At 69.3% G+C, this 27,460-nt stretch overlaps 2 protein-coding genes across 2 annotated transcripts; one reads left to right on the top strand and one right to left on the bottom strand.

Annotated features, from left to right (window-relative positions):
• Window positions 1-1,163: 1,163 nt before the first annotated feature.
• Apba3 (amyloid beta precursor protein binding family A member 3) lies at window positions 1,164-6,374 on the top strand. Its single transcript, XM_059252050.1, has 10 exons — window positions 1,164-1,850; window positions 1,936-1,975; window positions 3,411-3,556; window positions 3,633-3,719; window positions 3,802-3,963; window positions 4,096-4,266; window positions 4,944-5,156; window positions 5,240-5,359; window positions 5,733-5,870; window positions 6,188-6,374. Exons 1-10 carry the CDS (start codon window positions 1,275-1,277, stop codon window positions 6,257-6,259), a joined length of 1,725 nt encoding a protein of 574 aa, XP_059108033.1. The 5' UTR covers window positions 1,164-1,274; the 3' UTR covers window positions 6,260-6,374.
• On the bottom strand, window positions 6,341-27,460 carry Tjp3 (tight junction protein 3). The gene is given in 22 exon segments (XM_059252046.1): window positions 6,341-6,546; window positions 6,749-6,795; window positions 6,910-7,203; window positions 7,918-8,018; window positions 8,098-8,308; window positions 8,413-8,483; window positions 9,825-9,920; window positions 10,370-10,581; window positions 11,089-11,329; window positions 11,698-11,806; window positions 13,135-13,291; window positions 13,481-13,500; window positions 13,502-13,549; window positions 14,201-14,285; window positions 14,378-14,486; window positions 14,649-14,808; window positions 14,974-15,077; window positions 15,545-15,857; window positions 18,006-18,108; window positions 19,022-19,131; window positions 19,752-19,808; window positions 27,297-27,460. Coding segments are annotated over 21 exon segments (2,742 nt in total). The 5' UTR covers window positions 19,800-19,808; window positions 27,297-27,460; the 3' UTR covers window positions 6,341-6,443.

Here is a 27,460-nt window from a genome sequence, read left to right as displayed (position 1 = left end):
CGGAGCCTGAGTTCTGGGGGTCGGAGTCTGAGTTCTGAGGGTCGGAGTCTGAGTTCTGAGGGTCGGTGCCTGAGTTCTGAGGGTCGGTGTCTGAGTTCTGAGGGTCGGTGTCTGAGTTCTGAGGGTCGGTGCCTGAGTTCTGAGGGTCGGTGTCTGAGTTCTGAGGGTCGGAGTCTGAGTTCTGAGGGTCGGTGCCTGAGTTCTGGGGGTCGGAGTCTGAGTTCTGGGGGTCGGTGTCTGAGTTCTGAGGGTCGGAGTCTGAGTTCTGAGGGTCGGTGTCTGAGTTCTGGGGGTCGGTGTCTGAGTTCTGGGGGTCGGAGTCTGAGTTCTGAGGGTCGGTGCCTGAGTTCTGAGGGTCGGTGTCTGAGTTCTGGGGGCCGGAGTCTGAGTTCTGGGGGTCGGTGTCTGAGTTCTGAGGCCGCAGCCTGAGTTCTGAGGGTCGGAGTCTGAGTTCTGAGGGTCGGAGTCTGAGTTCTGAGGGTCGGTGTCTGAGTTCTGGGGGTCGGTGTCTGAGTTCTGGGGGTCGGAGTCTGAGTTCTGAGGGTCGGAGTCTGAGTTCTGAGGGTCGGTGCCTGAGTTCTGAGGGTCGGAGTCTGAGTTCTGAGGGTCGGTGCCTGAGTTCTGAGGGTCGGAGCCTGAGTTCTGAGGGTCGGAGCCTGAGTTCTGGGGGTCGGCGTCTGAGTTCTGGGGGTCGGAGTCTGAGTTCTGAGGGTCGGTGTCTGAGTTCTGGGGGTCGGAGTCTGAGTTCTGGGGGTCGGTGTCTGAGTTCTGAGGGTCGGAGTCTGAGTTCTGAGGGTCGGTGCCTGAGTTCTGAGGGTCGGAGTCTGAGTTCTGGGGGTCGGTGCCTGAGTTCTGGGGGTCGGTGCCTGAGTTCTGAGGCCGCAGCCTGGGTTCTGAGGCCGCAGCCTGAGTTCTGAGGCCGAAGCCTGAGTTCTGAGAGTCGGTGCCTGAGTTCTGAGGCCGCAGCCTGGGTTCTGAGGCCGCAGCCTGGGTTCTGGGGCCGCAGCCTGGGTTCTGAGGGTCAGTTACTAAGTTCTGAGGCCGCAGCCTGGGTTCTGGGGCCGCAGCCTGGGTTCTGGGGCCGCAGCCTGGGTTCTGGGGCCGCAGCCCGAGTTCTTGGGTGTCTCTTGTGAAATGGGGACTCCTCCTTCTGTGCAGGCCCCATGGGGACTGAACCCGTCACCTGCAGGACCGTGGCTGGCTTAAGAGATCTGCACCCAGAGCCCTTGTCGTCCAGCCCGGTGACGACGCCAGCCTGAGCCTGGGTCCCAGGCATGGAGTTCCTGCCAGCCTCCCAGCATCCCCCAGGGCTCCCAGCCGTGGACTTGGAGGGGCCCAAAGGCCCCGAGGTGCCCTCTGAGGACCAGCCCCCTGGCACCCCGTGGGCCTCTGGGCGGGGAGGACCTGTCCACCGGAGCGAGATGGAGCTGGAGGCCTCGGGCGTGCAGGGGCTGGTCCGGCAGCTGGAGGCGCTTCCTGGTGACCTGGGTGGCCCGTCCCCAGAAGCAGAGCCCTGTCCCCTCCACATCGCCACTGGCCAAGGCCTGGCCGCCCGGGAGAGCGCCGACGCTGGAGGGCTGCTGTCGGCCGAGGCGGGCGGGGATGACCTTCTGGGTCTGCTGAGGTGTGAGGCGTCTTCGCTGGCCCAGCCCGGGTCCCCAGACCCCCCACAGACCACACCTCGCTTGCTGCAGCCGCCGGAGGACCCAGATGCGGACCCGGGGTCCCCAGGGTGCATGGAGGGGGTGTCGGCAGAGCCAGCCGACAACCGGAGTTCCAGCAGCTCCCCGGAGCCCTGGCTGGAGACGGCACCCTTGGTGACCCAGCGAGATCCACCTGTGGGTGCCCAGGTAACCTGCCCGGCCCCTGACCCCTGACCCCTGACCCCTGGGGACTCTGCTGGGGACTCAGCCCTGTTCCTCTTCTATCTCCCAGAGCCCCGAGACCCTGGCCGGATGCCCTGCTGTGTCGGAGGGTGAGTGTCCATTCTCATACACGACTAGAATGTTCTAGAACTGGACCCCCAGATTTGACACGTTTGCCAGTGACGATGAAGGTCTGCAGAGGATGGTTGAATTGAGAGCAGGTCCTAGACGGCCAGAGAGGTGATATAAGCTGGAGAACGGCCTAGAATTCACCGGGGCTTAGAACGCAGGCCGGTGGAGGCGTGTCCACGGTAAAGGCCAACTCCAGACCGCTGTGACCTAAAGATGGGTGACATTTACAGGGTTTTTGGTTCTTGTTTGTTTGTTTGTTTTTGTTTTTTGGAGACAGGGTTTCTCTGTGTAGCTTTGGTGCCTGTCCTGGATCTCGCTCTGTAGCCCAGGCTGGCCCCGAACTCACAGGAGTGTCCGAGCTGATGGTTTTGCCCGGGTCTGTGTGGGCCTGAACCACAGAAAGGACAGGATCCTCCTCAACTGGGGGCGATTAGAGCCCCAGCTGCCAGCTTCCGAGTGAGTGGGGAGGTGGCACCCACCTGATCCCAGCACGCAGGAAGCTGAGGCAGGAGGATGGCAGGATCCACCAGGCTGAGCTCCATGGCCCAGGGCTAAAAAAAAAGTAAAACACCAAAAAAGGTCTGGAATTATGAGGAAGGATCTGGCAGCAGAGTCCTGGGTGGAACTGCCTGAGGGCCGTGGAGGACCTGGGCTGTCTGGAGAGAATTCCAGGTCACTGTGGAGAACGGCCCGGTGAAAGGTAAACCGCGCTGGAGGCGGAAAAGTCAGGAGCCACGGCGGAACCCACTGTTAGTTTTAGAGCTTTATTAGGAGGGAAAGAGAGGAGAGCCAGGCCTGGTGGGGGAGGGAAGCGGGGAGCAGAGCAGAGAGAGGGTGGGGGTCCGCATCCGGCTCTTTGAGGTGCAGATTGCATGACCATGTAGTTGCCTGCGCCCTTGGTAACGTAAGACGCAAGGCCCGAGGAGTGAGGGCGGGATCCTAACCCTGGGTTCTCTCATTTCTTCTTTGTTGCATGTGGCGGGGACGGGGGTCAGAGAACACCTTTGGGGGGGGGGCCCGGTTCTCTCTGTCCACCATGTGGGGTCCCGGGGATCGAACTCAGGTTGTCAGGTTGTCGTGCTTGGCCGCAAGCGCCTTTACCCACTGAGCCATCCTGCCGACCCCTGCCCGATTCTGGAATGTTAGGAGTTTGAGGCACCACGTAGAGGCCATGAGCTTCCAGCCCGGTCAGAAGGTTCTAGAAGAGGGTCCCACTGAGGGTGCCTCATAGTGGGGGTGACACTTCCCCGGAGTTCTGGGAGCCACAGGTACACAGCTGGCCGCCGAACACTGGGGCACGAGCGCTGTGGAGTCCTCCAGAACGGGTGACGGAGCACGGCGGGTCCAGCCTGTGCTAAGCCCCGGGATCAGGGACCCCCGAGCCCAGGAGGCGCCCCTCGCTGTCACCCGCAGTTCCAGGCCCCTGTGGACGTGAGGAGCTCGTGGACGGCGTCCTCTTCGCCGCTAAGTACCTGGGCTCCACCCAGCTGCTGTCCGAGCGCAGCCCGCCGCCCAGCACGCGCATGGCGCAGGCGCAGGAGGCCGTGGACCGCGTCAAGGTGAGCCAGGGCGGGGTTCCCGGGGCTGCACGGCGTGGTGTCCTGGGTGGCCCGCGTCTCACCCCGCTCCCCGCAGGCCCCCGAAGGTGAGACCCAGCCCATGGCGGAAGTGGACATCTTTATCTCCACCAAGAGGGTCAAGGTGCTGGCCGCCGACTCCCAGGTACCCGGAGGGCCGGGCCTTGGCTGTCGTGGACACTCGGGGTCCCCGAGAGGTCCCCAGCCCACCCAGCGCGTGTCCACAGGACGCCCTGATGGACCACGCCCTGCAGACCATCTCCTACATCGCGGACATCGGGCCTGTGCTGGTGGTGATGGCCCGGAGACGGCTGGCCAGGAGGACCACGCCCCAGGACCGCGAACGGCGACTCTACAAGATGCTGTGCCACGTCTTCCACTCGGAGGATGTGAGCAGCCGAGGCCCAGGCCGGACCCCGCCCCCTCCTGAGCCTGACTCAGAAACCTTGAGGTTTCTTGACGGTGTGGGCCTTGGAGCTGGGGCCTTGCAGGATGTGAAGGAGCTTGCTGTCCTCCCACAGGCCCAGCTCATCGCGCAGGCCATCGGCCAGGCCTTCAGCATCGCCTACAGCCAGTTCCTGCAGGAGAACGGGATAGACCCCAGCCAGGTGGGCACGCGGCCCTCGGCCGCCGCCAGCCACCCGCACAACGGTGACCTGGATCACTTCTGCAACAGCCAGAACTGCAGGGAGGTGAGGCCCAGCCGCTGAGGCCACGCCCAGACGGTCGCCCCGCCCACAGGCTGGCCCCACCCCCGCAAGCCCCACCCCCGTGAGCTTGGCCCTGCCCCGTCTTACAAAGGGCGCTTGCTGAGCCCGGTCCCACCGAGGCTCTGCCCCACATCCTCCTGAACGCGGTCCCGCCCCTCACGGAGCCCAGCCCCCGCCGAGGCTGCGCCGAGACCGGCCCCCAACGCCCCTCCCCTACAGACCTGACCCACCCCTGCACAGCTCCCTGGCGTGCAGAGGGTCTCTGCCGAGCCCCACCTCCGCTTAGACCCCGCCCCATGCCACACTGAACAGCCCCGCCCCCTCACTGAGCCCCGCCCCATGTTCTCCCTGAACGTGACTCCGCCCCTTCAATAGCCCCGCCCACCCCCTCATTCGCCCCGCCCCTGAACGCGGCCCCGCCCCTCACTAGCCCTGTCCCTAAACTAGCTCCGCCCATGCTTCCTCACTAGCCCCGCCCCTGAACTAGCCCCGCCCCTCACTAGCTCCGTCCCTAAGCTAGCTCCGCCCCCTCACTAACCCCACCCAACGCTCCCCCTCACTAGCCCCGTCCCTTCACTAGCCCCGCCCCACGCTCTTCCTGAGCGCGGCCCCGCCCCACACTAGCCCCGCCCCGCCTCTGAACGCGGCCCCGCCTCCAGGTCTGCATCCAGAAGCAGCCCGGCGAGGGCCTGGGCGTCGCCCTGGTGGAGTCCGGCTGGGGCTCGCTGCTGCCCACCGCCGTCATCGCCAACCTGCTCCACGGGGGCCCCGCCGAGCGCTCGGGGGCCCTCAGCATCGGGGACCGGGTCACCGCCGTCAACGGGACCAGCCTGGTGGGGCTGTCCCTCGCCGCCTGCCAGGCCGCCGTGCGCGTGAGTGCGGGCCCGGGGCTGCAGGGTGCATGGGGGTGGGTAAACTGAGGCCTGCGGAGGCCTGACAGCTCGGGGTCCCTCAGGAGGTGCGGCGACACTCCTCGGTGACACTGAGCATCATCCACTGCCCGCCCGTCACCACGGCCGTCATCCGGCGGCCCCACGCGCGTGAGCAGCTGGGCTTCTGCGTGGAGGACGGCATCGTGAGTCCGGGACCCCGGGGTGGGAGCGTGGGGGAGGCCAGCGGGACCCCGGGGGGCGTGGGGGAGGCCAGCGGGGCCCCGGGGGGTGTGGGGGAGGCCAGCGGGGCCCGGGGGGTGTGGGGGAGGCCAGCGGGACCCCGGGGGGTGTGGGGGAGGCCAGCGGGACCCCGGGGGGTGTGGGGGAGGCCAGCGGGGCCCGGGGGGTGTGGGGGAGGCCAGCGGGGCCCGGGGGGCGTGGGGGAGGCCAGCGGGACCCCGGGGGGTGTGGGGGAGGCCAGCGGGGCCCGGGGGGTGTGGGGGAGGCCAGCGGGACCCGGGGGGCGTGGGGGAGGCCAGCGGGGCCCCGGCGGGTCCTGAGTGCCGCGTCCCCCAGATCTGCAGCCTGCTGCGCGGGGGCGCGGCCGAGCGCGGGGGCGTCCGCGTGGGACACCGCATCATCGAGGTCAACGGGCAGAGCGTGGTGGCCATGCCGCATGCGCGCATCATCCAGCTGCTCTCGGAGGCGCGAGAGGTGGGGGGGCCGGCACCCCAGCACCCGACCCCGTCACCTGACCCTCTCCTCTGACCCCGGCACCTGACCCTCACCTCTGACCCCGGCACCCCGACCCCGGCACCTGACCCTCTCCTCTGACCCCTGCACCTGACCCTCACCTCTGACCCTGTCACCTGACCCCGTCACCTGACCCTCACCTCTGACCCCGGCACCCCGACCCCTGCACCTGACCCTCACCTCTGACCCCGGCACCCCGACCCCTGCACCTGACCCTCACCTCTGACCCTGTCACCTGACCCCATCACCTGACCCTCTCCTCTGACCCCGACCCCTAGATCCACATCAAGACCATGCCAGCCGCCACCTACCGGCTGCTCACCGGGCAGGAACAGCCAGTGTACCTGTGACCCGCCCACCGTGCCTTGTCCCCGCCGTCGCCACCCCTCGGCCCGCTGGGCCCGAAGCCTCGGCCTTGTATAGTTTTTAATGTTAAAAAAGAAATTAAAGGTTTATTAAGTGGTCGCTGGCTCTGGGTCCTGCGGGGGAAACCGAGGCTCCGGGGAGCCGGGGGAGGGTGTGCGGCCTCCGAGGTCACAGGTCGGTCGCCGGGCCCCAGGCGTAGCCGTCCTCGTCGGAGGACTCTGCGTCCCGGGCTCTCGTGAACTTCTTCCGCAGGGCTTCGCGCTCGTAGGTCCTGGGGGAGAAGTGGGTGCAGGGCTGCGATGGGGGGTGCGTGGCGTGACCCCACTCGGGCCGACCCCCCAGACACTCTGGGACTTGGGAGCTGACTCGTACACGTCCTCCGAAGCCCCAGCCCCAATGCCCGTCGTTGGGAAAGCCTTCATCCCTGAGGAGGGCTCTGTCCCTAAGCCCTGACGTCGCGGGCGGGCACTCACCGCATGCTGTCCTGGCGCCACTGGCCCTGCGGGTGGCGGCTTCCGGCCTGGAGGGAGAGGAAGGCCCGGCTGACACGCGCGGGAGCGTGCGGGGCCGTGGGGGCGCCGGACGCACGGGTGCGGAGGGGGGGGAGGGGTCCCCACCCCGGGGCCGCGCCCACCTGCGTCTCCCACTCGGCGGCCGTGGCCCCGTGACCCCGCAGCCCCTCGTGGGCTTCCACCCAGGCGGGCTCTGAGGACCGGGCCAGGGCGGGGAGCGGCGGCCCCTCCTCGGCGTCCTGGGCGTCCTGGGGCCCGCCGCCCTCGCCGTCCGTGCAGACGCCGCCCTCGCCGTCCGTGTAGACGCCGTCCGTGTCCTCGCAGTCGCTGTTAACCCGGCTGTCACAGCTGAGGTCCCCGGAGCTGGCGTCCAGGCCGCGGCCCGGCAGGTCCAGGTCCTCGGACGAGCCGTCCAGCTGCGGGTGGGGAGGCCGTGATCCCGCGGGCCCGGTCCCGCTGCCCCAGGCCCGCCCCGGGAGGTCTAGCCTGCACCCTCCTAAGCATCCTTCAAGTCCCAGCCCCAAAGCCCCGCCCTTCAGGCTCTGCCCCGGCGGGAGGGCCTTCCCCGGGCACGCCCCCTTCCCCAGGCCCGCCCCTGCCTCGGCCACGCCCTTTCCCCGGCCCGCCTCTGCCCCAGGCACGCCCCCTTCCCCAGGCCCGCCCCCTTCCCCAGGCCCGCCCCCTTCCCCGGACACGCCCCCTGCCCCCCGGGGCACGCCCCCGCCCCGGCACGCCCCCCGCCCCGGGCCCGCCATCCCAGACACGCCCCCTGTCCCAGGCCCGCCCCTTCCCCGGGCCTGCACCCCGCCCCAGACACGCCCCTTCCCAGGCCGGCCCCCTTCCCGGGCACGCCCCTTCCTGGGCCCGCCCCCTGCCCGGACACGCCCCTTCTCCTGGGCCCGCCCCCTGCCCGGACACGCCCCCTTCCCAGGCCCGCCTGCTACCCCGGACACGCCTCCGCCCCGACACGCCCGCCTGCCTGAGCCCGCCCCAGACACGCCCCCTTCCCCAGGCCCGCCACCTGCCCCCCGCCCCAGACACGCTTCTTTCCCCAGGCCCGCCCCCTGCCCGGACACGCCCCCTTCCCCAGGCCCGCCCCCTGCCCGGACACGCCCCTGCCCGGCCCGCACCTGGTCCTCCGCTGTCCAGATGGGCCGCGCCTGCTGCTGCTGCACCACAGCCTTGACCTCCTGGTACCAGGCGTCGCCGGTGCCGTGCAGGGGGACGGTGGCTGCGGGGCGGGGTGCGTCAGGAGGGCCCGGCATCCCCCGGGGGGCACCCCCTCTCCCCGGCCCCGGCCCACCCCGCACCCGTGAAGAGGTGCCCGCTGTGCTTCTGCAGCTTCTGCGCCTGCGCGAACAGGCGGCGGCTGCTGCGGCGCGAGGCGGGGGCCAGCCACTCGCGCAGGGCCTTGAGCGCCGCGCGGCTCTCGGGCGCGCAGAAGACCACGATCGGGTAGTACTGCACGTAGTTGAGGCGCTCCACGGCCGACGGCGTGACGTCCAGCAGCGCGTGCCTGTCCTGGGGCGGGGCGGAGGCAGGGGCGGGGTCCGCGGCGGCCGGGCACGCGGCCGGGACCCCCCAGACCCCCAGACCCGGCCTCAGTTTCCCCATCCCGCGCTTACCCTCTCCGCGATCACCCGCACCGTGTCCAGTTTGATGATCTTGGATGGGTTGTCAGTCCGGGACACGCTCTCTGAGGCAGGGGGACACCGCTAATGTCATCCACGGTGGCCCGCAGCTCTTGACTCTCCCGGGACCCCTGCGGAGCCCGTCTCCCCCTACCACAGCTTGTTCCACCGCACACTAACTCCAGCCCCTCCTCACCTCCCACTCCTGTCCCTGTGGCTCTGCCTACTATGGGGACCCCCCCCCTTCCTTTCTTTTTCCTGGCTGAGTAATATTCCATGGGCACCCCCCCCTCCCCGCAGCGGTGGCATCCAATGCAGCCATGCAGCCCTGTCTGGGGCCTGACTGTCCATTCTTCTGCACATCAACCCCAGTGATTGTAGTTCCTGATGACTAATGAGGTGGCAGGTGACTGTGCCCTTTGAACCCGCCCAGCCTCCTCCAGGTGCCTCCTTCCCGAGCACCCTGAAACCTGCCCTCTCTGGTTCTCTGTGTGAGGCGCACCAGGCCTCCCACAGCCCTCTGGGGCTCCCCGGCCCCCCAGAGCCACACCCACGGACCTTGGTTTCCCCTGTTATTCAATATTTTGAAAGGTGGCGTTTGATGTAGCCCAGGCTGGCCTCCAACTCTGTGACCTTGGACTCCCGATCCCCCCGCCTCCGCCTTCCCAGTGCCGAGGTGACAGGCGTCACCAGGCCTGGCTTATGCTGGGATGGAGCCTTGATACAGGGTTTCACTAAGTTGACCAGGCTGTCCTGAAACCTGTCATCCTCCTGCCTCAGCCTTGAAGCGGCAGGGATCACGTGGGATGACGTTCATATGCGCACATAATTAAAAGTGAAACAAAAGCTTAAAAATAAAGAGAAAAACCCGAACAGCTCTTCAGCAAATGAAAAGGTTCCCAGAGGCCGACGGACTGCGCCCAGATCGACTGAGAATGTCTGGCCTGGGTGGGTGGGTGTGTGGGGGGAGCTGACATCGATTGAGGCTGTCTGGCCTGGGCTTGGGCAGAGGTGTGTGTGTGTGGGGGGGGGGAGCTGACATCGATTGAGGCTGTCTGGCCTGGGCTTGGGCAGGTGTGTGTGGGGGAGCTGACATCGATTGGGGCTGTCTGGCCTGGGCGGGTGGGTGGTGGGAGCTGACATCGATTGGGGCTGTCTGGCCTGGGCAGGTGGGTGGTGGAGCTGACATCGATTGGGGCTGTCTGGCCTGGGCAGGTGGGTGGTGGCACCTGACATCGATTGGGGCTGTCTGGCCTGGGCGGGTGGGTGGGGGAGCTGACATCGATTGGGGCTGTCTGGCCTGGGCGGGTGGGTGGGGGAGCTGACATCGATTGGGGCTGTCTGGCCTGGGCACCCCTCCCGGTGCCCTGACCCCGCCCCCCAGCTGCCAGGATGCCATGTCTCACCTGCAATTTCGAACTGGTCGGGCATCTCGGCCGTCAGCCTCTTCATGGCGATGTCGGCCACCGGCCCCAGGATCACCACGGGGCGCTTGAAGCTGGCTGGGAAGGGAAGACAGTGGTGCGGTCAGGCTCTGGGGTCAGGTGCTCAAGCCGGAAGACCAGGAAGCTGAGGCAGGGGGATTGCTGCGAGTTCAAGGCCAGCAAAAGAAGGAAGTTGTTTTCTTTCCGCTCCTATGTGAGACTATCAGATGAGTGGGACAGACTGGCAGGAAACTCGGGCCACGCTGGGTCCGGCCCTCGGCTTGATTCCATAAATAAAGTTTTATTGAGATGCGTCTGTCTGCCTGCCTCTCCCAGGTCTGCAGCCGGTGGAGCACAGCTGGGCTGAGAGAGCCAACCCTGGCAGTCCCGGAACTGGCGCTGTAGCCCAGGCTGGCCTGAACTCACAGAGATCCCCCTGCCTCTGCCTCCCAGTGCTGGGGTGCCGCGGGGAAGGCGGCGATGGCCTTGAGGCCCTGTAACCTCGGAGGGGCCCCACGGCCACCCACCTTCTCGCAGCACCACGCGTTCGTAGGGCGGGTAGTGTCCCTGCCTGGTCAGCGCTGACAGGTCCTCGCGGCTCCGCTGCGTTGACTTCTTGGCCCCGCGGCGGAGACCCCGGAGCCGCCAGAACTCGGCCCGTGGGTTGGAGACGGAGGCGGCCCCGGGACCCACCCCCGCGGCCCGCTGCGCGGCCTCCAGGCTGGCCAGCTGCTCCGCCCTGGGGGCGCAGGGGACGGTCAAGCTGAGGACCTGAACTGGGGACCCCCAGGGTGGCCCGGGGACCCCCAGGGTGGCCCGGGGACCCAGTGACACCACGGGTCCTCCGGGGGAGGCAGGAGAGGGAGAGGCCGCGCTACGGGGCCACACGCCAAGGACGTGGGGCTCTGGATGCTGGTACTGGGCATGCGCGGACCCTGGGAGGGAACTCGGCCTCAGAAGTGAAAGAATAAAGAAAGCATGATAGGCCGGGCGGCGGTGGCGCACGCCTTTAACCCCAGCACTTCGGAGGCAGAGGCAGGAGGGTCTCTGTGAGTTCGAGGCCAGCCTGGTCTACAGAGAGTTCCAGGACAGGCTCCAAAGAAACCCTGTCTCAAAAAACAAAAAAACAAAACAACCAAAGCCCTGATGTCTGTGCGCGGTTACTACAGTGGGTGCCGCACGCTGCCCCGGCCCCACCGTGACCCACCCCACGGAGCCCTCAGCAATGGGGACGCCCCCCACCCACCTGCTTTGATTGGGGATGACGCCGCGTTCTTGCTCTCGGAGATCTCGGCCCATGCGGGCAGCCAGCCAGAGGCCCCCACGGCCACCGTGGCCCGGCCCCGAGCCTGGGTACAAGGTGTCCACCACGTGGAAGACGTCACCTCGGGTGAAGCCCAGGCCGTAGGGCGGGCTCGGCTCCAGCTCGAAGTGTGTGCGGATGTAGAAGGAGTCACCCACGCGAGACTGGACCATCTTCCTGAAGACTGAGGACAGAGGGCCTTCGTGAGCTCCACAGGGGCTCCCTCCGGCGGACCCGCGTGGGGAGACACAGGGCGCTGTCCCTGCAGGTCCTGGAAAGAGCCCGGGCTGGGGCTCACCAACCCGTCTTTATTTTCAAGACAGGGTCTCATTATGTATCCCAGGCTGTCCTGGAACTCACTGTGTGGACCAGGGTGGCCTCGAACTCGGGACTAAAGGTGTGCGCCCCCACGGTGGCCGGTGGAAACCGGCTGACATCGGATTCTCCAGTTCTGCCAAGCTGGCCCCGACATCCCCAGAACTGGCCAGGCCTTGAGGTCTGACTCCTTCTGTGGGGGCTGGGTGCCTGCGGGGACACCTCGGGGACACTCACTGTCCTGCTTGCTCTGCGTCACCAGCTCCATGTCCTCCCCCGGCGGTAGCTCCAACAGAAACTGCACAGCCTCCTCCCGGGTCAGGTTCCGGAACGGCATGCCATTCACCTGCCAGGAAAAGCCGCAGCTGAGGACGGGCGTGAGGCTGGCGACTGAGCCCCGCGGGGCACCCCGGACTGTGCCTCCCCGGGGTCTGGACTGAGCCCCACGCACACCCCCGGACTGTGCCTCCTCGGGGTCTGGACTGAGCCCCGCGGGCACCCTGGACTCTGCCCCCCCGGGGTCTGGACTGAGCCCCGCGCACACCCCCCGGACTGCCTCCCCCGGGGTCTGGACTGAGCCCCGCGGGCACCCCCGACTCTGCCTCCCCGGGGTCTGGACTGAGCCCCGCGCACACCCCCGGACTGCCTCCCCGGGGTCTGGACTGAGCCCCGCGGGCACCCCGGACTGTGCCTCCCCGGGGTCTGGACTGAGCCCCGCGGGCACCCCCGGACTCTGCCTCCCCGGGGTCTGCACTGAGCCCCGCGGGCACCCGGGACTCTGCCTCCCCGGGGTCTGGACTGAGCCCCGCGCGCACCCCCGTCTCTGCCTCCCCGGGATCTGGACTGAGCCCCGCAGGCACCCCGGACTGTGCCTCCCCGGGGTCTGGACTGAGCCCCCGCGCGCACCCCGGACTCTGCCTCCCCGGGGTCTGGACTGAGCCGCCGCCGCGGGCACCCCCGGACTGTGCCTCCCCGGGGTCTGGACTGAGCCCCGCGGGCACCCCGGACTCTGCCTCCCCGGGGTCTGGACTGAGCCCCGCGGGCACCCCGGACTCTGCCTCCCCGGGGTCTGGACTGAGCCCCGCGGGCACCCCGGACTCTGCCTCCCCGGGGTCTGGACTGAGCCCCCGCGCGCACCCCCGGACTCTGCCTCCCCGGGGTCTGGACTGAGCCCCGCGGGCACCCCGGACTCTGCCTCCCCGGGGTCTGGACTGAGCCCCGCGGGCACCCCGGACTCTGCCTCCCCGGGGTCTGGACTGAGCCCCGCGGGCACCCCGGACTCTGCCTCCCCGGGGTCTGGACTGAGCCCCGCGGGCACCCCGGGCTCTGCCCCCCCGGGGTCTGCCTCGGAGACCAGGTGTCACCCCGCGGCGGAGGGTCACACAGACCGGGGGAGGAGCCGGGCTCAGCACGCACAGCCAAGTCCCACAGCCTCGGGTGGTGTCAGGGGGACCGACCCCACAGCACCACTGTGTGAAAACTCTGGGGCTCGCTACCCAGCACGAGGACCTGAACTCGAACCCTTGGCGCCCATGAAAACGGCCAGGCACGGGGCGCAGGACTGTGCGCCCGACATACAAGAGGCTGAGGTGGGTGGGATAGCGAGTTCCAGGCCAGCCTGGGCTACAAACGGGGATGAGGGGGGAGGATCCGGGCCAGTCGTCCCCGAGTCACCTGCAGGATCTCGTCCCCTTCCTGGATGCCCTGCCCGTCGGCCGGGCTGCCCGCCTGCACCCCGGACACGAAGATGCCCACGTCGTTGCCGCCAGCCAGCCGCAGGCCGATGCTCGCACCCTTGGGGAAGCGCACGACACGAGTGTCCGGGCTGTAGCTACCGGAGAAGAGGGCGGTGAGGCCACGGAGGGGAGGGTGCCCTCGCCCCTGCAGGCTTTGGCTTCCCAAGGCCCAGACATGCCACAGCAGGGTGTTAGGGTTACGTGGGCCCGGGGTGGGGTGCGGTGGGGGACGGCTACAGGACGCGGGGCCTCCCGGAACCACGTGCTCATCTGAGCTACCCCACCCACGGTCTTCCAGGCTCTGCCGACTGGGGGACCCGGTAAATGTCGTAGCGACTTTCTCCAGGGATACTCTGCAGGAGAAACAACCGGGGCTTCACTCCTCCGGAGGACACAGCACCGCAGGAGCGAAAGGCCAGCCCAGCTTGGGGGTTCTGGGCGGGGCTCCGCCCTGACCACGCCCCCAGCCCCTCACTGGGGATTCTGGGCGGGGCTCCGCCCTGACCACGCCCCCAGCCCCTCACTGGGGGATTCTAGGCGGGGCTCCACCCTGACCACGCCCCCAGCCCCTCACTGGGGGATTCTAGGCGGGGCTCCGCCCTGACCACGCCCCCAGCCCCTCACTGGGGATTCTAGGTGGGACTCCGCCCTGACCACGCCTCCAGCCCCTCACTGGGGGATTCTAGGCGGGGCTGCACCCTGACCACGCCCCCAGCCCCTCACTGGGGGATTCTGGGCAGGGCTCCACCCTGACCACGCCCCCAGCCCCTCACTGGGGGATTCTAGGCGGGGCTGCACCCTGACCACGCCCCCAGCCCCTCACTGGGGGATTCTGGGCAGGGCTCCATCCTGACCACGCCCCTAGCCCCTCACTGGGGGATTCTAGGCGGGGCTCCACCCTGACCACGCCCCCAGCCCCTCACTGGGGATTCTAGGCGGGGGCTCCGCCCCGACCACGCCCCCAGCCCCTTCCTCTCCCTCCCTCCGGGCTGCCGCCGTGGGGCCGGTGTCCAGCCGCGGTGCTCACCCGGTTCAGCGACGGCTCTTGAATCCGCCGACCGGTCCCGCCTCCGGGGCTGCGGACTCTCCCTGGGTGGGGTGAGAGCCCAGTGAGTCGGGGGGCACCTGCTCGGGCCCCCCAGACACAGGAACGGCCCTCACGGCCACCGTCCGGCACTCACTCTGCGGAGTCCGTCTCGCTGGGCTCGGGGCTCGGCGGACCCTGCAGAGGTGGCGGAGGGACGTGGGATGGGGGCGCCTGGGACAGCTCCGAGTTCAGGTCCGAGATGTCTGTAGGGGCGGGGGCAGCAGGTCCGCCGGGGTCACTGACGCCACACGGGACCGCGCAGCCCCCCGGAGCCCCGAGCCTCACAGAACGCAGCCTGCGCCTGCTGTGTGGCTTGAGGTCAGCTCCCGACCCTCTCCGAGCCTCCGGGGGGCTGCGCGCCTCACCTTCCATCAGGGAGCTGTCGCTGTCGCTCACCGCGGGAGGGATGTTCACCAGGAACTGCGCGCTGTCCCTCAGCACCAGCAGCGTCAGCTCCCCCTCGGACTGCTCGATGAGTCGCCGCGTGTCGCTCAGGGACAGATTCGCACTGGACACCCCATTGATCTGAAAGAGGCCGGCGGGGCCGAGCGTCGGAAACCGGGGCCGAGGGGGCACTAGAAACGTCCGGCTCGGTGCGGGCGTCCAGACACAGACAGCAGGAGGGCTGGGAGTGATTCCTGGGGCGCCTGGGCCTCAGTTTCCCCGCCTGAAGCATAAGCCTGGCCTCACCTGCAAGATAAGGTCTCCTTCCTGCAGCCCGCGGTTCCGAGCGGCGAGGCCGGAATCGGTGATGTGTTTTATGAAGATCTGACTGCCCAGCTTCACCCCGAACTCTGGAGCGGAGAGGAGGGGAAACTGAGGCAGGACGCTAGGCAGGAGGCCAAGATCATTTAAGCTCGCTTTGAATTCTTGTAATCCTGCTTTAGTCTCTTAAGTGGGCGGGGCTCCACCCTGACCACGCCCCAGGCCCTCTGGGGGATTCTAGGCGGGGCTCCACCCTGACCACGCCCCCAGCCCCTCACTGGGATTCTAGGCGGGGCTCCACCCTGACCACGCCCCCAGCCCCTCACTGGGGATTCTAGGCGGGGCTCCACCCTGACCACACCCCCAGCCCCTCACTGGGGATTCTAGGCGGGGCTCCACCCTGACCACACCCCCAGCCCCTCACTGGGGATTCTAGGCGGGGCTCCACCCTGACCACGCCCCCAGCCCCTCACTGGGGGTTCTGGGCGGGGCTCCACCCCGACCACGCCCCCAGCCCCCCAAGATTTTGTTTTGAGGAGCAGCCCGGTCCCCTCACCCTCGCTGTTCCTTCGCTTCACCAGCACGGACTTGAGCGGCCGCATGAGCACGTCCTGCTTCGGCAGGCGCTTGAACCCCGACACCAGGTCCAGCCCGTTGGGCTCCGATCCGCCTCCCGAGCTCCGGCGCCCGTGACTGCCCACGCGGCCGCGGCGTCCTGCCCGGGCCCGGCGGGACGGCTCCCCGCAGGACCGGCCGGAGCCGCTGGACGAGTCGCCCTCGTAGCCCCGGCCGTGGTCAGCTTCCTCCCGGTCGGAGAGGGCGCTGGCCCTGGCGGCGGGCAGCTGGACCCTGCGGGGGCGCTTCACGGTCTGCGGAGGGAGGGGGGGTGTCAGCGGCGGGAATGGGGGACCGGGTCCTCCCGGGGTGTCAGCAGCGGCGGGAATGGGGGTCCGGGTCCTCCCGGGGTGTCAGCGGCGGGAATGGGGGACCGGGTCCGGGTCCTCCCGGGGTGTCAGCGGCGGCGGGAATGAGGGACCGGGTCCTCCCGGGGTGTCAGCGGCGGGAATGGGGGACCGGGTCCTCCCGGGGTGTCAGCGGCGGGAATGGGGGACCGGGTCCGGGTCCTCCCGGGGTGTCAGCGGCGGGAATGGGGGTCCGGGTCCTCCCGGGGTGTCAGCGGCGGGAATGGGGGACCGGGTCCTCCCGGGGTGTCAGCGGCGGCGGGAATGGGGGACCGGGTCCTCCCGGGGTGTCAGCGGCGGCGGGAATGGGGGACCGGGTCCTCCCGGGGTGTCAGCGGCGGCGGGAATGGGGGACCGGGTCCTCCCGGGGTGTCAGCAGCGGCGGGAATGGGGGTCCGGGTCCTCCCGGGGTGTCAGCGGCGGGAATGGGGGACCGGGTCCTCCCGGGGTGTCAGCGGCGGCGGGAATGGGGGTCCGGGTCCTCCCGGGGTGTCAGCGGCGGCGGGAATGGGGGACCGGGTCCTCCCGGGGTGTCAGCGGCGGCGGGAATGGGGGTCCGGGTCCTCCCGGGGTGTCAGCGGCGGGAATGGGGGACCGGGTCCTCCCGGGGTGTCAGCGGCGGCGGGAATGGGGGTCCGGGTCCTCCCGGGGTGTCAGCGGCGGCGGGAATGGGGGTCCGGGTCCTCCCGGGGTGTCAGCGGCGGGAATGGGGGACCGGGTCCTCCCGGGGTGTCAGCAGCGGCGGGAATGGGGGACCGGGTCCGGGTCCTCCCGGGGTGTCAGCGGCGGGAATGGGGGACCGGGTCCGGGTCCTCCCGGGGTGTCAGCGGCGGGAATGGGGGACCGGGTCCTCCCGGGGTGTCAGCGGCGGCGGGAATGGGGGACCGGGACCGGGTCCTCCCGGGGTGTCAGCGGCGGGAATGGGGGACCGGGTCCTCCCGGGGTGTCAGCAGCGGCGGGAATGGGGGTCCGGGTCCTCCCGGGGTGTCAGCGGCGGCGGGAATGGGGGTCCGGGTCCTCCCGGGGTGTCAGTGGCGGCGGGAATGGGGGACCGGGTCCTGGTCCTCCCGGGGTGTCAGCGGCGGGAATGAGGGACCGGATCCTGGTCCTCCCGGGGTGTCAGCGGCGGGAATGGGGGACCGGGTCCGGGTCCTCCCGGGGTGTCAGCGGCGGCGGGAATGAGGGACCGGGTCCTCCCGGGGTGTCAGCGGCGGGAATGGGGGACCGGGTCCTCCCGGGGTGTCAGCAGTGGCGGGGACCGGGTCCGGGTCCTCCCGGGCTCAGCTCGTCATCTGACCGCGGTCCTCCGCCCATCCACCCAGGGTGGCCAGTCGCCATGACTACAGAGGCACTGAGGCAGGGGGATCAAGAATCAAAGCTCTGGAGAGCTGGCCCAGCGGTTAGCGCACCGCTGCTGTTTCCTAGGACCCTAGAACAGGTCCCAGCACCCACGTGGTGGCTCACAGCCATCTGTCACTGTCGTCTCGTGGGCCAGGTGACCTGGGTGGACAGATGTCCGTGCAGACAAACGCCCACATGTGTGAATCAATCCATCCAAAGGGAGGATTAAAGAGCAGCCTGAAGAACAGAGTGAGAAGAGGAAAAAGAGGGGTAGACGCCCCAGGGAGGGGTGAGGGTGGAGCGGGGGTCAGGGTGGAGCGGGGGGGTCAGGGTGGAGGGGGGTCAGGGGGTCAGGGTGGAGTGGGGGGTCAGGGGAGTCAGGGTGGAGGGGGGTCAGGGTGGAGCGGGGGTCAGGGTGGAGCGGGGGGGGGGCGTCAGGGTGCAGCGGGGGTCAGGGTGGAGCGGGGGTCAGGGTGGAGCGGGGGTCAGGGTGGAGCGGGGGTCAGGGTGGACTGGGGGTCAGGAGGGTCAGGGTGGAGCGGGGGTCAGGGTGCAGCGGGGGTCAGGAGGGTCAGGGTGGAGCGGGGGGTCAGGCGGAGCGCGGACTCTGCTCCCCTCCTGCGCTCCATTCCCAGCACCCCCAGAAAAAGTACTGCGCAGTTCTACCACCTGGCGGACTGACGGGGACTCAGTTTCCCCAGCCTGTCCACTCACAATGTTGGCCGTCTTGTTGCAGGTCTTCAGGAGCTGGATGGCGAAGGCCGAGGTGACGTTCTCCACGGAGACCCCGTTCACCATGACGATGTGGTCCCCGGCCCTGAGGGAGCGGCGGGGGGGGGGGGGTAAGCTCAGGGCTGCGCCCCTCCCCCGCGTCCCCAGCGCCCCTCCCCAGCGCCCCCAGCGAGGGTCCGAGTAGGTGTTTTCTTTCTCAGCCCTGCCTCCGGTGTTCTCTCGTGTCTCTGCATGTCTCTGTCTCTGGTGTCTCTCCCTCCCTCCCCATGAGTCCCTCGGGTGTTCTCTCGGGTCTCTGCAAGTCTCTGTCTCTGGTGTCTCTCCCTCCCTCCCCATGAGGCCCTCGGGTGTTCTCTCGGGTCTCTGCAAGTCTCTGTCTCTGGTGTCTCTCCCTCCCTCCCCATGAGGCCCTCCGGTGTTCTCTCGTGTCTCTGCATGTCTCTGTCTCTGGTGTCTCTCCCTCCCTCCCCATGAGTCCCTCGGGTGTTCTCTCGGGTCTCTGCATGTCTCTGTCTCTGGTGTCTCTCCCTCCCTCCCCATGAGGCCCTCGGGTGTTCTCTCGGGTCTCTGCAAGTCTCTGTCTCTGGTGTCTCTCCCTCCCTCCCCATGAGGCCCTCCGGTGTTCTCTCGTGTCTCTGCATGTCTCTGTCTCTGGTGTCTCTCCCTCCCTCCCCATGAGGCCCTCGGGTGTTCTCTCGGGTCTCTGCATGTCTCTGTCTCTGGTGTCTCTCCCTCCCTCCCCATGAGGCCCTCGGGTGTTCTCTCGGGTCTCTGCATGTCTCTGTCTCTGGTGTCTCTCCCTCCCTCCCCATGAGGCCCTCAGGCCGGAGCGGTTCCACCGGGTTCCAGGAACAGTCTCTCCGTTCCGTCCCTGCCGTCCTGCCCTGGGGCTCTGCCTGCCTCCGGGACCGGGAAGTGTGGAGCAGGGAGGCCCCGCTGACCGACCGGGGGAAGGTGCCAGCTGCCCCCCCAACCCCCCCCCCCCGGCCCAGCCTCACTGGAGCCTGCCCTGGGCCGGGCCTCCGGGTACCACGTCCGACACCACCACGGATCCGCTGGTCCGGTCGTGACCTCCAGAGACGGCGATGCCGAAGCCGCGGCGGGGGTCCTGAGGGGCGCAGGGGGTTACCACCGGGCGAAGGGGCTCCCCACGGGGGCGCAGGGGGTCACCACCGGGCGCAGGGGCTCCCCACGGGGGCGCAGGGGGTTACCACCGGGCGCAGGGGCTCCCCACGGGGGGCGCAGGGGGTCACCACCGGGCGCAGGGGCTCCCCACCGGGCGCAGGGGCTCCCCACGGGGGCGCAGGGGGTTACCACCGGGCGCAGGGGCTCCCCACGGGGGGCGCAGGGGGTCACCACCGGGCGCAGGGGCTCCCCACGGGGGCGCAGGGGGTCACCACCGGGCACAGGGGCTCCCCACGGGGGCGCAGGGGGTCACCACCGGGCGCAGGGGCTCCCCACGGGGGCGCAGGGGGTCACCACCGGGCGCAGGGGCTCCCCACGGGGGCGCAGGGGGTTACCACCGGGCACAGGGGCTCCCCACGGGGGCGCAGGGGCTCCCCACCGGGCGCAGGGGCTCCCCACGGGGGCGCAGGGGGTCACCACTGGGCACAGGGGCTCCCCACGGGGGCGCAGGGGGTCACCACTGGGCGCAGGGGCTCCCCACGGGGGCGCAGGGGGTCACCACCGGGCGCAGGGGCTCCCCACGGGGGTCAGGCAGCAGCTCACCTTGTACAGCGTGGCCGTGTGCTGTTCCCAGATGGTCAGCTCCTCCATGTCTGCCACCTGTGGGGACAGGGGTGGCTCCTGGGGCCGGAGGGGCGACTTTCTCCTCCTGACCTGTGACCCCCCTGCTGACCCTTGTGACCCCCTGCTGGGCTGTGTGGACCCCCCCCGACTGTGTGACCCCCCTGCTGACCTGTGACCCTCTGAGCTGTGATCCTCTAAGCTGTGACCCCGTGCTGACCTGTGCCCCCCCTTCTGCTGACCTGTGTGACCCCCTGCTGGGCTGTGTGGACCCCCCCCCCGACTGTGTGACCCCTCTCTGCTGACCTGTGACCCCCCTGCTGACCTGTGACCCCCGATTGTGGGAACCCCCATCTCCCCAGTCCTAGCGCCTGCGCTTTGGTTTGCTTTTGGGGGCGCAGGGAGGCCTCGCTCCGTCGCCTAGGTTAGCTCCAAACTCATGGCCATCCTCCTGCCTCAGCTTCCCCAGCGAGGCGGCACCACCGCCCTGGCGGGGACCCTTCTGACCTCCCCTGCTGTGGAATGTTTATTTCTCGGCTCCGGAGGGTGCGGGCCCCGGGGAGGGGGCAGGTGGCCGGGCCTGTCCCGACCCGCCCGGCTTGTCCCCGCGGGTGCGGGCCGCCTGCCACCTCGGGGCTGCCCGGGCCGGGGTTAACCCCCTCCTGGCCGCCCCCCCGGGTCCCCGCGGCTCCGGCTCAGCTGCGGGCGCCGCACCGAGTCCTCAGCCTAGGCGACCCGCCCTCGGCCGCAGCCCCCGGCAAACTCCTATCCAGCCTGCAGAGCCCCGGGGCACGGTCTCCGCCCCTGCTCTCCGCACACGTCCGACACGCCCTCCCCGACTTCGGGCCGGGCCGGGGGCTCGGGTGCCCGAGTCGCTTGAAAACCGGAGGAGGGCGGTTGAAACCCGCTCGCCCCGGGCCCCGCCCCCAGGTGAGCGCCCCGCCCCCGCCCCTGCAGACGCAGGCGGCGGGAAGGGACCGCAGCCCGAGGGGACCCGGGCCAGCCGCCCGCCGGGGACACTGGCTCCCTGCCCGCCCTCCCGCTCAGGCCGGGGCGGGGCCGGGACAGGTGCGGGGGCGGGGCCGGGGAAGGTCATTCCTCCCCAGCCTCCGCGGCCTCAGTTTACCCTTGGGGGTGTGCAGAGCTCCGCGCCCGCAGGGCGGGGCCCCGGGGCCCCCCAGCCGGCTGCAGCCGCCCCACCCGCCACGCGCCCTCAGGTCACCGGCGGCCGAGCACAGAACAAAGCCAGGCCCCTGGCGAGCGGGTCTCACCGCCGCGGTGGGATTCGAACTCGCGGCTCTGGGGGGCGAGATCACAGGTTTATCCCCCTCCGCGGCCCCAGGCTAGCCCCCACCCCTGGGCCTCAGTTTCCCCGGCCGTTAGGCAGGCGGACGGGGATTTGAAAGCCGGGATCGCACTCCCGCCCCCTCCCCCGCGCTCCGGGGCCACTCGCCTGGAATCTCACCGCCATGGTGCCCGGCGGGGGGCCTGGAGACCGCCACCCGCGCCCCCGCCGTGGAGCCGGAGGGGCCTGGAGACAGTCCGGCCCCGGTCAGCAGGGTCGCGCAGGGCCCGGCCGCGCGCGCCGCACCTGCTCTTCCTCCTCCGGACGCCCCGCCCCGCCCGCCCGCCCCGCCCCGCCCCGGCCGGGCGCGATCCGGTCCCGGCTTTCCACCCGCCCGGCTGAGCCCGCGATCCCGGCCCTGCGCACGCCGGGGCTGGCGGGAAAACGCGGGGCGGACGGCCCCCGGGCCCGGGGCGGCCCTGGCCGAAGCTTCCCACCCGTGAAACCGACACGCGCCCCGGTCCGCCCGCGGGCGAGCCTGGCGAGGGGGTCGGGAGGAGGCAGAGGGCGAAGAGGCCCGCGTGTGGCGGGCAGGGGCGTGGCGGGTGGGGTTCTGAAGGTGGGTTAAGAGCTTGCGGAGACCCGGGCTGGGTCGACCTCCCGCCCCCTTGGCGCGTTTGCTGGGAGAGCGCGCGGGCCTGAGTTCGAGTCCTCCCCGCCCGCGCGGCGGCTCCGGGACCCGGCGCCCCCTCCCGGCCGCTGTGGGAACTGCACAGCCCTCGGGAGGCGGAGGCAGAAGGCTTAGCTGAGTTCGAGGCCAACCTGGGCTACGGAGTGAGCCCGGGCCAGCCTGGGCTACAGGGAGACCCCGTCTCGGGGGTAGAAAAGTCTCCCAAGAGACCCCCCCTCCCGGCCGGGGCCGCCGCCTCGCATCCTCAGGGGCTGGGGCTGAGGGTCAGGCCAGCCTCGACCCCCCGGTGGGCGGGGCTGGTGCTAGCTCCGCCCACACACTCCTCACTGGGAGGGAGCCTGAGCCCCACCCCAAGGTCAAAGGGCGATCTGGGCACTCTGGCCCTCCCCGTCCTCACCGCTGAGAGGGCCAGAGGCGGAGCTGGGGAGGTGGGCCTGGCGGGGGTGGGGGGTGGGGGGTGGGGGTGGGGGGTGGGGGGTGGGGGGTGGGGGGTGGGGTTGGGGGGGCGGTGAAGAGTCGCCGGGGTAAACTAATCTAAACCTCTGGGCTGGCTCGGCGAGGCAGGCGGATCTCTGTGAGTTCGAGGCCAGCCTGGGCTACAGAGCGAGTTCCAGGACAGTCAGGGATACACAGAGAAACCCTGTCTCAGAAAACCAAACAAAAACGCAGGCCTGGCGAGCACAGTCCCAGCACCGCGGCGGCTCACGGGAGACCGTCCCGTCCGAGATTTCATCCCCCCCCCCCCCCCCCGCCGCAGGCTCGGAGCCTCAGCCCCGCCCCCCCGCCCCATCTGTGCGTCCTCAGGGAGGTCACTCTCCCCCTCTGTGCACCTATTTCAGCATCGAGAGTAACGGGCAACAGAGTCCTGCGCACTGCACGGCAGAGGGGCCCGGTGGGCTAAAGGGGTCATCCCGGGGCCGCTGAGTGGGTCGGTGCCTCAGTTTCCCTATCTGGAAATGGGAATGATAGCTGCACCTGTTTCCAAGGCTGAAAGGAAGGCTTACGTCACTTAGGGCACATCCCGTTGTCTCCCGACAGGGTCTCACTCTGTAGCCCAGGCTGTCCGGGAACTCGCAGAGATCCCCCTGTCTCAGCCTCCGCAGTAACCGGGACGGAAGTGAGCCCCTAGGATCCACCCTCAGCCCTGAGTTCAAATCCAGCACCTAGGCACCCCAGAGAGAGGTCACGTGCTCCCGTGAGACAGTTGGTGTCGCCAAGCCCGCCGCCCCGGGTTCGATCCCGCACCCTACATGGTGGAAGAGGCTACGGCAGGTGCGCATGCGTGCGCACCCACCTATAAGTACTTCAATGCTTGGGAATTTAAGTCAACAGACGCTGCGGGACGGCGGAGCACCTGAAGTCCCGGCGCAGGACATCTAGGGAAACTGAGGCAGGACGGGTCTGACCGGAAATCAGCGTTTACACTGCAGGGAGGAGGAGGGGGTGGTCCCGGGGGAGCAGAGATGGGAAGGTGCGAAGGCCCTGGGGCAGATGCGAAGGCCCTGGGGCAGATGCGAAGGCCCTGGGGCAGGGCGGATCTCTGAGCCCTCGGTGGAAGGAGAGAACACTCCCCCAGCCGTCCCCCCATTTCCGCGTGTGCCTGCAGCACGTGCGCCGCATGAGTAGAATTTAGAGTGTGTAGAAGGCTGGGGTGGTGCACGTCCCTGTCATGGGGGGCGGGCTGGGGCAGGAGGATTGCTCTCAGCCCCAGAGGAGCCCGGGCTGCACAGTGAGCTGCAGGCCAACGCCCATCGACGAGGCGCACAGTGGCGCTTCCTCGGGGACCTGCGGGAAGCTTGCGTCTGGGATGCCCTGCAGCAAGCCAGACTCCGGAAGGGCTAGCCTGGGCTGCCCTGGGCACGCCCGCGCACTGGGGGCTGCAGCACCAGCTTCAGCCAGCAGGGGGCACGCGGGAGCCAGGGGTGGTGTCCGGGGTCCCGGGTGGGGGAGGGTGGTCCCTGTCCCCAAAATAAAGTCATCAAACTGCGCCTGAGGTCTGCTCAGGTCCGTGGTTCTGGGTTTTGTTGTTTCTGGTCTCACTATGTAGACCAGGCTGGCCCAGAGCTCACTCTGCAGACCTGGGGAAGGGGTGTTGTCGCTCAGTCTGCAGCTGTCTGTCACACCTTGCACCTTCCACTGTCACAAAAGCCTTAGGTGCCCGCCAGGGGCTGCCTGTGCGCTGATGGAGTGCCTACTGTTTGCGGAATCTTCTGAATAGTGGGCACGGCTCGGGGGTGCAGGACGAGGAGCCCTGAGGATCAGGGACCCCGAATCTTATTGTCAATAGTGGGCACGGCTCGAGGGTGCAGGACGAGGAGCCCTTGAGGATCAGGGGACCCCGAATCTTATTCAGAATAGTGGCACAGCTCGGGGTTGCAGGACGAGGAGCCCTGAGGATCGGGGACCCCGAATCTTATTCAGAATAGTGGCACAGCTCGGGGGTGCAGGACGAGGAGCCCTGAGGATCGGGGACCCCGAATCTTATTCAGAATAGTGGCACAGCTCGGGGATGCAGGACGAGGAGCCCTTGAGGATCGGGGGACCCCGAATCTTATTCAGAATAGTGGCACAGCTCGGGGATGCAGGACGAGGAGCCCTTGAGGATCGGGGGACCCCGAATCTTATTCAGAATAGTGGCACAGCTCGGGGGTGCAGGACGAGGAGCCCTGAGGATCTGGGGACCCCGCGAGCAAGCGACTGAAGAGTGGTGTGTAGCTCAGGGCGGTCCGCAGCTCCCAAGCGCCCCTTCAATAGTCTGAGTTTGGGGCGGGGTCTGTGCGCGCCCCACTGTCCTGCCGTTTCCCGCCTTGGCGCTGTCCCCGCGCCACCCGCTTCGGTCACCCGCACTGACCACCAGAGGGCCAACCCCCCCCCCCCCGTGCATAGTCCCCCAGGCCCCGCCGCCCCCCACTCCACCCCCCACTCCCCACCGCTCCCCACTCCAGCCCCCACTTCCCACCGCCCCCCACTCCACCCCCACTTCCCACCGCCCCCACTCCACCCCCCACTTCCCACCGCCCCCCACTCCACCCCCCACTTCCCACCGCCCCCCACTCCACCCCCCACTTCCCACCGCCCCCCACTCCACCCCCCACTTCCCACCGCCCCCCACTCCACCCCCCACTTCCCACCGCCCCCCCACTCCACCCCCCACTCCCCACCGCCCCCCACTCCAGCCCCCACTTCCCACCGCCCCCCACTCCACCCCCCACTCCCCACCGCCCCCCACTCCAGCCCCCACTCCCCACCGCCCCCCACTCCAACCCCCACTTCCCACCGCCCCCCACTCTGCCCCCACTCCCCACCGCCCCCCACTCCAGCCCCCACTTCCCACCGCCCCCCACTCCACCCCCCACTCCCCACCGCCCCCCACTCCAGCCCCCACTCCCCACCGCCCCCCACTCCAACCCCCACTTCCCACCGCCCCCCACTCCACCCCCCACTTCCCACCGCCCCCCACTCCACCCCCCACTTCCCACCGCCCCCCACTCCACCCCCCACTTCCCACCGCCCCCCACTCCACCCCCCACTTCCCACCGCCCCCCACTCCACCCCCCACTTCCCACCGCCCCCCACTCTGCCCCCACTCCCCACCGCCCCCCACTCCACCCCCCACTTCCCACCGCCCCCCACTCTGCCCCCACTCCCCACCGCCCCCCACTCCAACCCCCACTTCCCACCGCCCCCCACTCCACCCCCCACTTCCCACCGCCCCCCACTCCACCCCCCACTTCCCACCGCCCCCCACTCCACCCCCCACTTCCCACCGCCCCCCACTCCACCCCCCACTTCCCACCGCCCCCCACTCTGCCCCCACTCCCCACCGCCCCCCACTCCAACCCCCACTTCCCACCGCCCCCACTCCAACCCCCACTTCCCACCGCCCCCACTCCAACCCCCACTTCCCACCGCCCCCCACTCCACCCCCCACTTCCCACCGCCCCCACTCCAACCCCCACTTCCCACCGCCCCCCACTCCACCCCCCCACTTCCCACCGCCCCCACTCCAACCCCCACTTCCCACCGCCCCCCACTCCACCCCCCACTTCCCACCGCCCCCCACTCCACCCCCCACTTCCCACCGCCCCCCACTCCACCCCCCACTTCCCACCGCCCCCCCACTCCACCCCCACTTCCCACCGCCCCCCACTCCAACCCCCACTTCCCACCGCCCCCCACCCCACCCCTCACTTCCCACCGCCCCCCCACTCCAGCCCCTGCCCCGCGCCTGTCGCCACCCCAGGCGTCAGTGGGGACAACTGCTCACGCCCTCAACTACTCAGATGTCTTCTCCCCAGCGCCTCCCCAGCTTCCTAAAGTCACGTGTGGTGGCGCGCGTCCGTCATTCCCGCGCTCAGGGTGGAGGAGGGAGGATCATGAGTTCGAGGTTATCCTTGGCTACGCATGGAGACAGACACCAGCCTGGGCTACCTGAGATCCTGTCTCCCAAATCCTGAAAAGATAACTGAGTTTCTGAGCTCGCTCCCAATCTACCTGGCATGCAGTAAATGCCCAATAAACGCGCGTCTGCCTTGGCAGCCGTCCCCAGAGCCCGCGTCCCACTGACCTCGGCCATTACAGAGGGTTAGCTCCTACCCTGGGCAAACACTGCCTCCCTGGCCCGCGGCCAGGCCCAGGAGGAAGGACTGAGCCCAAATTCTCTGCATGGACTTTCCCCAGACTCGGGCCACACGGAAGTGCCAGGACGGGCGGGCTGGAACGTTTCTAGATGTCGGGCCTGGGGCAGTGTCTCCGGGGTCAGCTCTGAGGCCGCTCTCTAGGACAGTCTCACCCCTGTGCATCCCCGGGGAAGTGGCCGGCCCTCTCTGCGGCAAACGGAGACCCGCCCGCCCCGGGGCCTGTGTCTGTAGCGCTGGCTTCTCTGTGGTGCAGAGCGAGCAACTGAGGCTGGGCTAACGCTGGGCCCGACAGCTGCAAGTCCCGGCACCAGGTCCACCCTGCGACGACGCGAGCCTTCCTGGTCCAGAATAAAGTCACCTCGGTAGCTGGACACGCCCTCCTGGAGGAATTGTTCAGTTTCTTCCTTGTTTGGGGACAAACGACCCAGAAGCTATTCCTGTCGTCACCCCCTCCCTGTCAGGAGTCCGCCGAGCCCCCATCCTACAACTGGAGCTGCGTCCTCGCATGTCCGCGACCCCACGACGTATGACGGGGACAGGTGGTGCGCCTGTGCCTTGAAAACTCGGGGTGACCCTTGGGAGAGTTCTAGAAAAACTCCGGCTCGGTGCAGGTGTACCCCGACTTACTGCCACCACCCCCCACCTCCCCGGCCAGCACCTGCGCTCACAATGACCCTTTGAAGGCTCGGCTGCAGCGTCCCGGGCACCGCGCCAGGGCAGAAACTGCAGCCGCACGAAGTCTCAGAAACTGTGTCAGATGCCCACGCAGGATGGCGGCTTCCGGCTGCCCCGGGAGCACGCAGAGGCACCCGGGGGTCCCGCCTGAGATGGGCAGTGTCTTAGGGGTCAGCTCTGAGGCCGCTCAGCTGCGATGCCGACCGCCCTCGGGGTGCGCTCGGCTGGACACTTACCTGTCCGGAAGGCTGAGCGGACGCGGGGTGGGTGGTGGCAGCTGGGGCCTGGATGCCCGGCTGGCATGGGTGCCCGGGAGGAGACCCGAGCCGGCTGCTCTGGCCGGGCGACCTGTTTGCTCACCGCGGCGCCCTGCCGGAGTGGAGAGGGCGCGCGCGCGGGC

Source organism: Peromyscus eremicus, unplaced genomic scaffold, assembly GCF_949786415.1.
Source record: "Peromyscus eremicus unplaced genomic scaffold, PerEre_H2_v1 PerEre#2#chr22_unloc_1, whole genome shotgun sequence".
Lineage (NCBI taxonomy): Eukaryota > Metazoa > Chordata > Mammalia > Rodentia > Cricetidae > Peromyscus > Peromyscus eremicus.
This window is presented reverse-complemented; position numbering and strand designations above follow the sequence as displayed.

Excerpts from the sequence above, each read along its gene's own strand:
- Apba3 (XM_059252050.1), top strand. The coding sequence starts at position 1,275 with ATGGAGTTCCTGCCAGCCTCCCAGCATCCCCCAGGGCTCCCAGCCGTG. Across the intron at positions 1,851-1,935 it reads ATCCACCTGTGGGTGCCCAG|AGCCCCGAGACCCTGGCCGG; the intron begins GTAACCTGCCCG and ends TCTATCTCCCAG. Across the intron at positions 1,976-3,410 it reads ATGCCCTGCTGTGTCGGAGG|TTCCAGGCCCCTGTGGACGT; the intron begins GTGAGTGTCCAT and ends TGTCACCCGCAG.